The sequence below is a fragment of the Cylas formicarius genome, unplaced genomic scaffold (genome assembly GCF_029955315.1).
Source record: "Cylas formicarius isolate icCylForm1 unplaced genomic scaffold, icCylForm1.1 PGA_scaffold_2__14_contigs__length_35257938, whole genome shotgun sequence".
In the NCBI taxonomy this organism is placed as follows: domain Eukaryota; kingdom Metazoa; phylum Arthropoda; class Insecta; order Coleoptera; family Brentidae; genus Cylas; species Cylas formicarius.
In genome coordinates this window covers 21022267-21036595 of record NW_026844319.1, presented here as the reverse complement: position 1 = coordinate 21036595, position 14329 = coordinate 21022267, and the positions used below count along the sequence as shown (strand labels likewise).

Below are 14329 nucleotides of genomic sequence, written 5' to 3'. Positions count from 1 at the left end.
CCACAATGCGCTTTGCGTCAAACTTTAAATGGAAATTTTAAATTTTCTTCAAAAAATTTCAGCCTACCACGACATGAAATGGGTTTTAGACGATCGCAAAATCCTGTTTTATTAAATGTATAGACATTTTTGCTGAAACATTGGAAATGTATACTGCCTTAGGCACTAATTAAATCAATATAATACGCGTGGATTTTGTGGTCCGTCGACTAGGAAAATTGTGCAGTTAGGCGTGAAAGTTGCCTACGTTGTTCTAATTATTTTTAAACGTTTTTTTTTTGTCTATTTTTAGTGGTCGGCGTAGAAATTCAATTAAAAGGTTTCCCGGGCCGATATTGTTACCAAATCTTACCAAAGTCTTTGATGTATTTTTCGAGTTTGTCATTTTCTTCCTGCGAAGTTATACTGGCTAGGTGCATTCCGTGAAATCTGCAATACTGGGTGGCTCGGTAATAATTCGCCTGAAACAAAATGATTTTAAATTTTTCATGATTAATTAAGAAAATATAATCTAATTTTTATTAAAAACACTATTATGAAAAAAAAACGATCTATTTATTTATTTCCTTTTTTACTGCATTTGTTATACGAAGCGTATACAAATATTATGCATGATAAATTGCAATGTTTTAAGTATCTGACTATTTCAGTGTTTTAGAATCTGTTGGCAGGATTATATGATTCAATATTTCCATAAAAAAAAATATTAGTAAACCATTGTTATTCGACTCTTACTTATTGTAGGCTTTGAAAAAAAAACTTTGACTAGCAGGTGGGCTCAATATTTAAGAACGGGTTAGAAAGATCGTAGGTGGAAAAATTAAGTATTTGTATGAAAACATGTAAATTTATTAATAAAATTATTAATACAGAGCCTAAGGATCCTATAACGCATAATTAAGGTTTAACAAAGCAACCCGCAAAATATAAAATTTGTTGTACACACCGAGTATCTAACTACACAAATCGATCGAAAAAACTCAAAGCCACCTTGTACGAAATAGGGCTTCTCAACTGCAGCAACAGGGATCCTTATTTTGTAAAAACTTTGAGAAGCAGTGAGTGTGTGCGTATCTCAAACATAGTGACTCTGGAATATCAGTCACACACAATAAATCTTAAATACAAAATCCTGCGTTATTTTCTTATTCTCTACTTTACTTGATCAAAATCATATGTCCTCTTTTTTTCAAGTAAAGTTGCGAGCGACATTGCTTAATCATTGGACTCGTTTAACGAGGACTGGATTGGCTAGTAACGCCTAGAACGAATCATCCATAGACTCAATAGTTAGTCTATGGATTAGCCCATTAGCTAAATTCAAGTTGACGGGAGAAAAAAGGAGGACGTTGCCCGCAGACTAGCGCATTAAATAGATATGGTTTGTTCATAGATATAAGAAAGTGACCAATTGCTTTTGAATAGGATTATCCTAGGGTGGTCATTAACATACAATAACAAGATTATTAATTAAAGTTTCGGAATTTAAATTCAGGTAAAATTGTGGTCCGTAATAGAAAATAATTTTATACCTACCTGCGTTTAATATTCTTTGCTTTGGTATACTACTTAGTTTATTAGTAATCATTCTTATTTCGTGTGTAATACAGCGTGTGTTGAATCGTGTGCGAATTATGCAAAATATGTGCGAGTCTAGTGTATCTCAGAAGATGCTTCCGCCCAAATGTATAAAACACTATTCTATTGAGACTAAGGAAGTTATAAACAATGTTTATTTGACTCTCATTGAATGTGGTGCCAACAAGGAAGCATCTTTAGAAGAAACGGCCACATTGACGAAAATTTCAACATCAACTGTATAGAAAATTGTGCATAATCCCATTTCAGCGACGAAAAAAAGAAGCGATGCTGACATTTTCTCGATTGTAGATGAAAGTTATCAAGATATAATACGGCGTAAAATTTGCCAGTTAAGCGTCCCTACATTAGATATCTTAATTAGGAGGCTTGAAAAAGATGAAACCGGTGTTAAATGTGGCAGAACTACCTTATGGAAATGTATTCAACACATGGGTTTTAGATTTCAAAAAATTGACAAAAGGCAAGTTTTAATGGAATCTTTTAGAATTCGGAAATGGCGACTGGAATATCTAGAAAAAATTAGGATAAAAACAAACTAATTCCAAACATTCCTCTTGATAGCGTAATTGTCCACAGTAAACAGTTGACTAAAACCCCTTCCTCTTGTGACAAAAAAGCAACAATCCAAAACTACATGTATAATAACGACATTTATTTTCACGAAGATTATACCAAATGCAATTAATTCAGGTTCTACAAAGCTTGAACCTACAATAAGAATACGTCTGTGATAATTATGCAAAAAAATTTAGGCCATACAGTTTTAAGACCACTGTATATTTAATCCCATTGAACATGTTTGGCACCAACTAAAATCTGCCATGCGTCGTAACAATGTTTTTCCCCGTGTTAACTCCAACGTTTTCAAACTTATAAAAATCGAAGTTTTTATCATCCCTCCATAAAGTTGGGCAAATCCTGTTAAACATATAGAAATGGCGGAAAAATCGTATATCCATATTGCAAATAATATAGAACAAATAATAATTAGAACACACGATGATAGCGATAGTGATACTGATATATTATGTGAATAATTTTAAGTAATTTAAGTAGGTAATAAAAATAATTTGTAATTTTATTTTTAGATTTAAACATGAATACATACATAAATAAACAAATATTGTTTAGTATCTTTCCTAACAAAACCGCAAATAATTAAATTCTAAGCAAAGTACGAACCTGTTCGGCCATATTTCATTCTTACAGCTTGCCCGGGTCTGTCCTTCGTTCGTATCAGTTAGTCACTTTCTTATATCTATGAACAGACTTTAGCACCAATGTTAATCGAAAACAATCGCGGGCTTCGAAAATATGTGGGTTGCACGAACCTTGGCATTCGCCATTGACATTTACCTGTATATTTTCGCGTGTTACGTATCGATCAATGCCTGGGTATTCGTTTCCGTTCGAAAATAGAGGGCGTTCCCAAAACCACGGCGTTGATGCTGTATGTTATGTTTAGTTACGGGAAAATACGAAAAATTGATTGGCATTCGATTGTCTTATTAGCTACGGCGCTCGCTAACTTGACGCGCCTAGATGTCCTCATGCATTCCATTGAAACGTTATATCACTAGACAACATTGCACATAAACAAAGTATTGCTATATGTATGTGCGTCTGCCTGTGTTTGTCCCTCTTATACCGGGTGTTTCAAGTTGAACCATCGTCAGTGGGTTCTCGGAAACACTTAGGGTTTCGATTTGATTTTACTAGCCTATTAGAAAATTTAGCAGAAATCTACAAATACGTTCTCGGTGGAAGCTTCATCAACTTGAAGTAAATCAGGGATTGAACTGAGGTGGCTTTTACTTGATGAAAATCCATTTATCAAAATAAATAAGAGCTAAAAGTTCTGATTTTCACGAAATGACAATTTTTTCGACAACACCGTCTTTATCAAATGTAATATTTACAAACTACCTGTTACTATATATACCGAAAAATGACAATAATGTTGTTGTGAGAATTTAAGTTCAATAAAGGAGAGGTATTTAAATCTAACTGATCGTTGAATGTCTCATTTTGTTAATCTCCATGGTTTCCAATAAATTTAATTTTCTGCTTTTTGTGGCTGTAAGTAAAATATCAAAATTGTCGTCAAAAGGTGTTTTTCTACTCCTGTCTGTAAAATACCTAATTACCCATCGATCTAGCGTGCGGGAAGCGCCACTTTACCACGTCAGTTTCGTTTCCAATGATTTCGAGCCACTTCAGACATTTCTTGGATTTTACCGCACGGATTTGGGAGCAATCAGATATTTTGGGAGATATTTCCCAGGCTTTGAATTTTGACGTTTGACAATTCTGATGGTCATGTGAGTCAATGTATTCGTGTTGTTTTGCGAAAATGTACCCAAAGACTAACGGTCCTAGAAAAAGTATAGAATGCAACACGTTCGGTAAACATTTTAACTCACTCGTTTATTAAAAACTCGCTCCACTGCGCTTCGCTCGCGTCAAATAAACTCGTGAGTCAAATGCCGTTTACCGCACTTCTTGCATAATATACTATTTTCTGTTGTTAAGTGTAAAGCATAATTAGAATCTAGACTATTATTTTGAAATGCTCTCTTGTGTTCGTTAATGCGTTTCTTAAAGGATCTACCTGTTTTTTCCAATATAAATTTTAGGACAAAATCCGCATTTGATTTTTGAGATTTTGGACATTTCATTTTATTGTTTTTTAAAATATTACATTTGATACAGACACGGTGTTGTCAAAACAATTGTCATGTAAAGATATATAATTTCGTGAAAATCTGAACTTTTAGTTCTTATTTATTTTCATAAATCAGGGATATTCACGGCATCCTCACAAAACAGCCAACTTTCCAGCACTGTTGCTGTTATACTTGTTTTCTTGAAACCACTACCAACTTCACTGTTTATCATGGACGCCGTATTTGCAGTTTTGGTTACTTCGTCAGCTCGCGTTATTATGTTTTTGATTATGTAGTCCAAGTTACCACTAGAGTTTCTAAATTAAAGAATAATAAAGACAATATCTTTATACTTTGCTTTATACTTTGATTTTTTCAATCATTTTTCAAATACACTCACATACACTGAATTCAAATTAAAGCACGACTAAAATTTATAGAAAAGCTATTATTTAAATTTATGTTTTAGGAATGTAAAGAGTGTTTAACGAAAGTCGAGTTTCATACTTTATGTTTTGCACATTCTTGCACATTCTGTGAGAATTAGATGTCTGAATAAGTCAATGTATAGTCCGATCTTTTCTCAGCATTTAATTATAAATTAAACATCAATCATAAACATTAAACAAATACAAAGTCTATATCGGATGATTCGTTCGCTACTCCTTATAGCAGAATTACATGAACCAGGCGATATAAGTCCCATTTCCTTGATCATGTTTCCTGCATCATCCAAAGGGGCAACATGTTTAAGCTACCCAGACATTAAGGTCAGCTTAAAGACCAACCCAAGTTTTCAATATTCACCTCATTAAAATAATTTTCTACTATTCTTCTGATATGACAAATTCCGCATTTCATTTAGTAAGTGAGATAAAGAATAGAAAAACAAGATGCGTAGAAAAGATGGAGCTATACGTTGACTCAGAGAGACACCTAATAGTGTCGACGGTAATTCTCACAGGATGTGAAAAACATTAATTATGAAACTCTTTTTCCTTAAAACACTATGTATCTGTCCAAAAGTTAAAATTAAATAACATTGTTAATATTTTAAAAAATTTAAGCAAACAATTATTATATATCTTTTTAAACAGCTTAACAACTACACATATACACCCTTATCTGTTTCTCCGTCCGGAGTATGAAGTTAGAAACATTGCCGTGTCTCAGGGTACGCTCACTTTTTTAAAACCCTGTCTATCCCTTTTAACTGTACCTGCCATTTTTATTTTTGAAATAATAATGTATGCTAAGTCTAACGTACAGTTGTTACACTTTACAGTGACTTTCATAATTTTATTACCAGGTACGCCAATAATTTAACTTATCCTGCAGAGAAATTAGTGTTTCAAGCACCAAATTTTCAAAAAAGTGCTGCAAAACTTTTTTAAAGAAAATGTTTTCTACAGTATTTTATTAAAAAAAAAAAACATACTTTTGTAAAGGATCGACTTTTTCTATGCCAACTGCAATTTGATCTTTGGAATAAAGATATATGATTTGATTTGTTTAGAATATTAAATTTATCTAGCTTTCGGCAATACAATAAATATTTTTCCGCCAGAATTTAATTATAATATAGCGGTTGCCTTACCTTGAAAAATATTCCTAGATAGTATCGTTTTTCGCCCAGCTTCAAAAGAGGCATCGTCCATCTGTTCATTTGCGGTAGCGCATCTTCTATGCAATTCGGGCAATCTGAAGAAATTTAATACCGTTTATAAAATTATAATTAAATTCGATAAGAGTTGTAAATAATAAAAGATTTTGCTTAATACATAATTAAAATTGCTGCTAAAACAAATAATAAAATATCAAAATTATGCGAGGCGATTTTAGTAACGAGTTTTATATGGTTTGAGCTGAGCGCCGCGGGGTGTCAGTATTTGTATCACATTTTTGCAGTTTACAACTCAAATCACAGACTTCTTTGCTTGTGTTGTTGCCAACTCTTAATAATTTTTTGAAATTGGCGAAAAATAAAACATTTTTTTCAAATGCAGATCAAATGAAACACAGTGCTCTCTAACCCTCACTTGCAAACCTTTTCCCTATTTATTTATTATAACTATAAATATAATAAATTAATTTTTTCTATTCCCGTCTGAAAAATACCTAATTACACCCTGATCTATCATGCCTCCTGAGTTTTGGTTGCGAAACTTTATAAGTCACTCGTTTATTAAACACTCGCTCCGCTCGTGCCAAATAAACTCGTGAGTCAAATGACGTTTACCTCACTTGTTGCATAATATATTATTATTAAGTACCAATTACTATATTACTACTGTAATAATTATTTACATAATATAATAAGAGAGCAGTTTAAAATGATTTATTATTATTTATAATAATGCAATACAATTATCTCACACTGGTGTCCATTGTAACACAGAACCTTTGATAATTACGATAACAAACGATAACATGAACCTATAGTGGAAAAATTGGGCCGAATATACCAACAATTAACAAAAACAAAAACGACCAATCTACCAAAGGAACCGTGAAAAATAAAATCACAGAGACGTGAAACGACAAGTCTACTGTTGTACCTGGTAAGATGTAATAAGAGATTTCATTGTTTTATTTTCATATCGGCGGTGGATTTCCTCTGAAACAGGATTATTTTGAAACTGCTTTTTTATTTCTTCAAGGCGTACATGCGACCCAATTTTTTCGCGATAATGTCGTCCGAAGGCGTCGGTTACAAGCTTAAGAAAGTTTCAATTTTGTAATTGCCATGTATCGCGTATAATGTTCTTTCAGATTGTCTACAATTTCCGTTATGCAATGACGATTTATGAATTTTTGCGGCTTTCGACCCATTCTTATTAGGTTTGTTCCAACCTCAAGTCCCAACAGGACATGAAACATTTTCCAATGATTTTCAATGAGCACGCCCATCAGATTGTTTATTACAAATCTGTGATGTGTGATGGTGTAAAACTTGGTGTATGATTTTCGCAGTTGGCAGAAATATTTCGTACGTTAGCCGGTTATCAATCTTCTACAATATCTACATATCTTGCTAGCGTCATTTGTATTGTATTTAATTTTTTAGTCATCCTAGGTTCCAATGACGCCATTGATGAAACTTCGTTAGTTTATTTATAATTCAGGACACTCATATTCACGTAGATATTGACCAAATAGTGATCAGGCACTTAAATAAATTAATAACAAATTAATAACCAATAACAAAACAATATTTTCAAAAATAACGTTTTGAAATTGAAATACTTTTGAAAATAACTTAAAACTCTGGACTACAGATAGTTAAAAATCTAGGCATTTTAATATAATATTCAAGAAAGTGAAAATTTCGAGAATACACAGGATCAAATGGGTTTTCCTGTTGTGAAAGTAATGCAAGATGTCTCAACGTATTTATGTATTGATGATAAGTGTCTATACTTTAGAAAACAAAATGTCCTTATTGGCAAAGCTTTCAAAAAAAGGAAAAGTGCCTATGTATACTTTATGTTAGAGCAAATGACACACAACCTATTAGAAAAGACAAACCCCGAATAAATAAAACAAATATGCGGTGCAACTGGGACATTGAAAATTATAAAATAAGAATAAAAGTTATAGAAAGCATTTTCCAAGATGCGAGTCCACATGATAATACTATAAATTTTGATGCCGTTGTACACAAATCAATAAAAATATTGATCAAACACCTTAGTTTTGTTAATAAATTAGAAAACAATCACTGGCATAGATATAACCGGCTTAAAAAAGTCTGATACTGTCTTTAAATCGTAAAGTCCATTTGAACAGTACCCAGTGCTAAAACGCTAATACAAAACCTAACGGTAAACAAAAAATTCGTCAACAGTCCTCAAATATTTTTCCAATTACGATGGAACAGCAAAACAAATTATTATCTCTCATTATCTCTTTCGCGGTGTTGCGCATAATCCTGACTGTAAGAAAATGCTGTCTGACTGCGGTTCGAACAAACCTATTACGTATTACATTTACATTTACATTACAATAATTTTGCCACAGAAGACTTATCTTCCATATAATACATTTTACAAATCTACTGCTGGCAATAAGTGCCTACTTCTGCCTGCTATTAAATCGAAATCGTTTGTGGTTTGAAAAATGCGCTAGATGGTGCTGCCTTTTTGCCCCTGAGTCCAAATGGAGCTTTGAGTCTTACACAGTTATGTTTTGCCACCCCGCACCTGCCACCACTACTGGAATTTAGATATTTTGTAGTCATTTCTACTTTAAATTTAAAATTACTTATAACAATAATCTAAAGGCTGTTAACTAGGCTAAAAATCGAAATATGACACACTCCAAATTCCGCTTTGTCGAAATAATAAATATAAAATTAAAAAAAAGGAAACTCTAAACAATAATAATAATAAAAATGATAATAATGAAAAGTCAGATTCGTCGACAGGTCAGACTAGTAATTTAAGTAATAGACCAATAAAGTTTATAAACTACCTCAAAAATTCTCATGGAATAAAGGAATGCATATGGTGTTCATACTGACGCTGTAAAAATCCCTGCAAATATACCTTACGTTTCACTACAGATATCGAAAGTAACGGATAAATATCTAAGTACTAGATTCTATGCTGGTTCTATGTACTTCTTTATGCCCTTCGCAATTAAAATTATCCTCCGAAGTGGAAGAAAAACGGGGCGCAGCTTTAATATATTTTTAAAGAACGCGACACTCGGGGTTGTTTTCTATGCTTTCGGAAAAACTTTGTATTATATTGCGCAATAGACCTAACCTGGACTCTTGCCATTAAACTGTCCCGAAGATCGTATGGCCGGACCAGGCCCCGGCGTACCGACTACCCCGACGAACAGCACCGAAGATAACAGACAATTCGCAAACCGAAACATCATCGTCACCGATTGAAAATCGCCGCGCTCGCTTGGTGATGGTGACGGTACTGTTTTTCATGGCGGGTACCGAACAGATACCACCAAGAACGACCTTGCCGGGCAGCGGCATCGCGGAGAAAGTGGTTCTTGTTAGATACCTGGTATTTTGGCGGCTGCTTAATGTTACTGGGCCGGTAGCCAGTGCATTCGATGATGATTGGGACTTCTTCTTCGCTTCAGTGCCGCGTATAATCAATTTATCGAATACCTTATTCTTCGATAGTATAGTCTGGTTCAAATTATACCGCAAACCTGTGTTGCAATGAACTACCTCATTGCGTACGTGACAGAGTCTTCAAACAGCAATAAACGGGATAAGGTCTGCTTAGAAGTATTTAAGAACACAAAACGTAGAGGGTCACTTATTTTCACAGAAAAAAGATGACACAAACAAAATTCTCATAGCCATTTTGATATTCTGGATTTCTTAGAAAATGTTGAATTTTCAAGCACTAGAGGAGCGGTGTTCTATCTGAACTAGATCTATGTAAATCCACTTTTTCACCATTTAGTCTTAGATATTTATAAATAGTCGCTTTAATGAAATGTGTCAGCTTTGTAAAGGCTCTCTGAATCTTCATCGTGCTGGCGCAATTATGGAAGTTACCTGCCGACGGCAATAAAACTCGGGTCCAGTAGGTATTAAAGGACAGAACATTTGGAACGAACTCTTAAAGGTTTTAGTAATTTTTCTTGGTTATTTAGATGGATATAATCCTATTTCCTAAGAAAAAACAATTACTTTAAATATATACAATAAATTCATAGCTAGGAATATCTATACATAATTACATTTTTATTCTAAATGTCTAAATCTAATTCTGTTTCGCTATCACATTCGTCAATGTCGTCATGTTTTATAATGTGCTGTACTGAATTTTTCCTGCTCTCAATTGGTACGTTATTAATTACACTCTTTTATCAAATTTATAACACTGAGACTTAAAGTAAGACTTACATTTTCTGCTCTGACCTTTGACTTTACTTAGTCACATTACTTAGTCACATATGGAGGAGGACGTAAAACACTATGCCCAGCCTGTTGAGCCATTTGTCGCAAACATACTGTTGCCCATTTTTGTAACTCATTTCAGTTTTTCAACTTGATGAGGCTGGTGCTTTTTCAAAAAGCTCGGCACTTGTATCCTCATGATAATCCAAGCTAGAATCCTTCAGAAATATAACAGAAAAACAGAAATATACCTGGCCCACCCCCACTTGGTCACGCAAGTAAGAGTAAATTTTTTGTTAATGGCTTTACCCAATAACAATAGGTAATAACATCGTTAAAGTTTTATTGGGGAGGGTCCGTCGAAAGCCAACACGATAAAGATTGAGACAAACTATACACGAAAATCCATTAATGCAGGGGTATGGTCTGCTCATAGATATAAAAAAGTGAATGGGTTTATCCAAGGGTGGTCATTAACATACAATGCAACAAGCTTATTACCTAAAGTTTCGGAATTTAAATTCAGGTAAAATTGTGGTCCGTAATAGAAAATAATTTTATACCTACCTGTGTTTAATATTCTTTGGTTTGGTATACTACTTAATTTAAGTTTATTAGTAATAATTCTTATTTCGTGTGTAAAACAGCGTGTGTTGAATCGTGTGCGAATTATTCAAAATATGTGCGAGTCTAGTGTATCTCAGGAGATGCTCCCGCCCAAATGTAGAAAACACTATTCAATTGAAACTAAGGAAGTTATAAACAATGTTTATTTGACTCTCATTGAACGTGGTGCCAGCAAGCAAGCATTTTTAGAAGAAACGGCCACATTGACGAAAATTCCAACATCCACTGTATGGAAAATTGTGAATAATCCCATTTCAGCTAGGAAAAAAAGAAACGATACTGACATTTTTTCGAGTGTAGATGAAAGTGATCAAGATGTAATACGGCGTAAAATTTACCAGTTGTACGAGGAACAAAGCGTGCCTACATTAGATATCTTAATTAAGAGGCTTGAAAAAGATGAAACCGGTGTTAAATGTGGCAGAACTACCTTATGGAAGTGTATTCAACACATGAGTTTTAGATTTAAAAAAATTGACAGAAGGCAAGTTTTAATGGAATCTTTTAGAATTCGGAAGTGGCTACTGGAATATCTAGAAAAAATTAGGATTTACAGAGAACAATAAAGGCTAATTATTTACTTAGATGAAACTTGATTCGACACTTATGATATCCCGGAAAAGAGTTGGGTTGACTCAACTGATAAGAGTAAAACAAACCCGCCATCAAAAAGAGGTAAAAGAATAACTATTTTGCATGGTAGCTCTAAAGATTGTTGGATTCCAAATGGACTTTCTCTGTCTGCGAAAAATATTAAAGATTCTTCTTTGGATTACCATGAAGACACCACCGCTGATTTATTTGAAATTTCCTTTAAAAACAAACAAGTTCCAAACATTCCTTCTAATAGCGTCATTGTAATGTACAGTACAAGTTATCACAATAGACAGTTGACTAAAACCCCTTGCAAATAAGCAAAGTACGGACCTGTTCGGCCATATTTCATTCGTACAGCTTACCCGGATCTTTCCTTAATTCGTATCAGTTAGTCGCTAGACTTTACCTCAGGGGGCAATGCTGTCGAAAAGTGAGACAACTTGAAACTGTCAGTGGCCAAGTTAATTCTTGAACGCCGCAAGGTGGTTCATAATTAATATTATTATATAACACCACGATAATCAGGTGATCTCAAAGTTATCGACAACCTACTCTAGGCTATGCACAGCTTCCTGTTCTTTCTCGTACATTTGAACATTGCTAACTGATTCAAATTTTGATAAAATTTGGAACACCCCCTACCTTTTTAAGACCCAAACTTTGAAAAATATTTAAAATATACTTTTAAGTCATAAATTCTTTTTCAGCTGAGCAAATACTCCCTTTTGAAAATATTTCGAAGATTAATAAAAATATAGTTCACAATGAGCTTTTCAAACACTCGTCCAAACTTAACCCAAGAAATTCAGGTATATCACTATTCGAGCAGTTACAATCATCTAAGCAAACATCAATATTATCACACTGTGTTTATGAAATCTTGTGGTTTGGGTCTTTTTGCATTGGTCAATACATCACAATAAATGTAATTTGCAATAACCGATTTATGTACATTACAAAGAGAACGGTGTCCAGAACTGAACCCTGCGGGAGATCCGTATCAATACTCTGACTGTAGATGAATTTACGTTCTCCGTTTTTCTGTCATTAAAGTATATAGGGATAGAAACTAAAATCGATAAACTAAAAACTCAGTCAAGAAGCTGCCTTGTATATTATCAAATTGAATGTAACATGTAAACATTATTTGATGTTGATTTTAAATTAGTTGTATTATGAGCATAGGCAAGGCCTCTAGCTGCTATTGTTTGTAGATGAATAAAACAAGTAAAATTTAACGTCGTTATTTAAGGGAACCCGAGGTAACTCGATTCAAATGGAGTTGCAGATATCAGTTTCATAAAAATAAAATGTCCGAATGGTCGGGTGGTCGCGTTATAACAGACACCGGCACTTTCTAGAACTCTTCGCGTGTAAAAATGGGTCAAAAAAATCTTAAATAATCGACTTGCGTGAAAGTAGCATTATGCGATACGGGCACACGTTCCCTAATTATCGATTGCAATGCGTTCGGGTTAATTTGTATTATTTTAGTCCGTCGTTTAGCAATAATTGGGGCGACCACTAGCAATTGTACTTTCAATTGTTCCGTCATTTAATTATAGATATCATTGCGTTACTTTCTTTCTAGATATTTTCAACGGGCACGCTTTCATTTATTTTATTATTAATTAATTTATTATTTTATGCCACACCTTTTCAAATTACTTCTAATGGCCGCGACTGCTAAAGATCATTGGATCTGCTTACAAATATAAAAAAATCACCCACTCGCCTGGCCCGGGTCTGAGTACCAGCGTGAATATGAGAAATTCGGAATACGACCAAGACAATAGAAATTCATAGATATCTGCATAAAACAAAAAAAGATTAAGTAACGAATATATTAATCAAAGACACTACTCTGTTGGAACCGGGCAGGAGCAAGCATCCTCTATATGAAATGGTTCCCCATTCACCACTATTTTGTACCATTTCCCGGGTCTTCTTACAATTCTTCCTGCTTCTAACCTACGCTACGTTACGAAGTTATATGTTGCCGAATCTACATATTCATTATCAGAGTGTTATCGTCAGATCTATTCGATAAAGAAAATTTAAAATGTGTCAAATTTAGGAGGGAGGCTCCAGCTTATTTTACTAAACCTCCCGGCTAACGCACCCTTGAACATTCCTTCCGCTGTTTCCATACAATTTGCTATATATAAATATGTATATAGTTACACCAGATAGCTACAATTTTTGTATAGTTCTTTTTTAAAAAATAATTGATTCTGGATGAAGGTTTTGTTTATTTTCTTGTTCAATTTAGGGTTTTAAAAATAAAATCAGAGACATGCCTAAAAAATTTAGCCTGTTTACTTTTCAGTCAGCCCCTCCAGCGTTCCAAATTTTAAAATTTTGCAACCCTAGATCAAGTATGCGACTAATCTGAATTATGATTTAATCTTCCAGTAATTTGTTGCCAAATTTAGTACTATTTTCGAATAACTTATTTTGATTTATCGACAGATCAGATCTACGAAGCGTTTCATCGCGGTAACGCAATTTTTAAACTTTGCAGATAAGGATTTGTCTCGATGCACGATTCAAATTGACTTTTCGTAAATTTGACGACCGACCTTGCGGTCTTGACGTTGAGATTGTTTAAACGGTTGATTTATATATGTTGTCTTAGATTTAAGGAGAATTAAGCTAGATCTCGGTTCATTAAATCATCCTGCTAAAATGCTCTTTAATTTTCACTTGAAATACAAAATAAATCAGGAAGGCGAATGCGTGGTCACAAATGCCCGAAAAAATCTTGCCACCACAACCACCACAAGGATATTTTGGACTAAAGTAAGGATTGGACCCGAAGATTTCTAACTTTAACTCTGAACATTAGTATATAAGCCATCGTTACAGATCCCTTAAAGAGCGATTTCATTTTGGTAATTTTATGAAAAGTGAGTGGCCAATAAATCTGATTCTGAAGGTACGGCGAGAAATATCTGGT

The 14329-nt window shown here is 33.9% G+C and overlaps 1 protein-coding gene across 1 annotated transcript in view; it reads right to left on the bottom strand.

The window, feature by feature from the left end:
• LOC132698355 (lectin-like) overlaps window positions 1-14329 on the bottom strand; it is a 42220-nt gene that overhangs the window by 7855 nt on the left and 20036 nt on the right. The window contains exons 3-4 of the mRNA XM_060664363.1: window positions 5866-5969; window positions 353-461 (exon numbers count right to left, since the gene is read on the bottom strand). Of these exons, the coding sequence (XP_060520346.1) occupies window positions 353-461; window positions 5866-5969 (213 nt within the window). The remainder of the gene's footprint in view (window positions 1-352; window positions 462-5865; window positions 5970-14329) is intronic.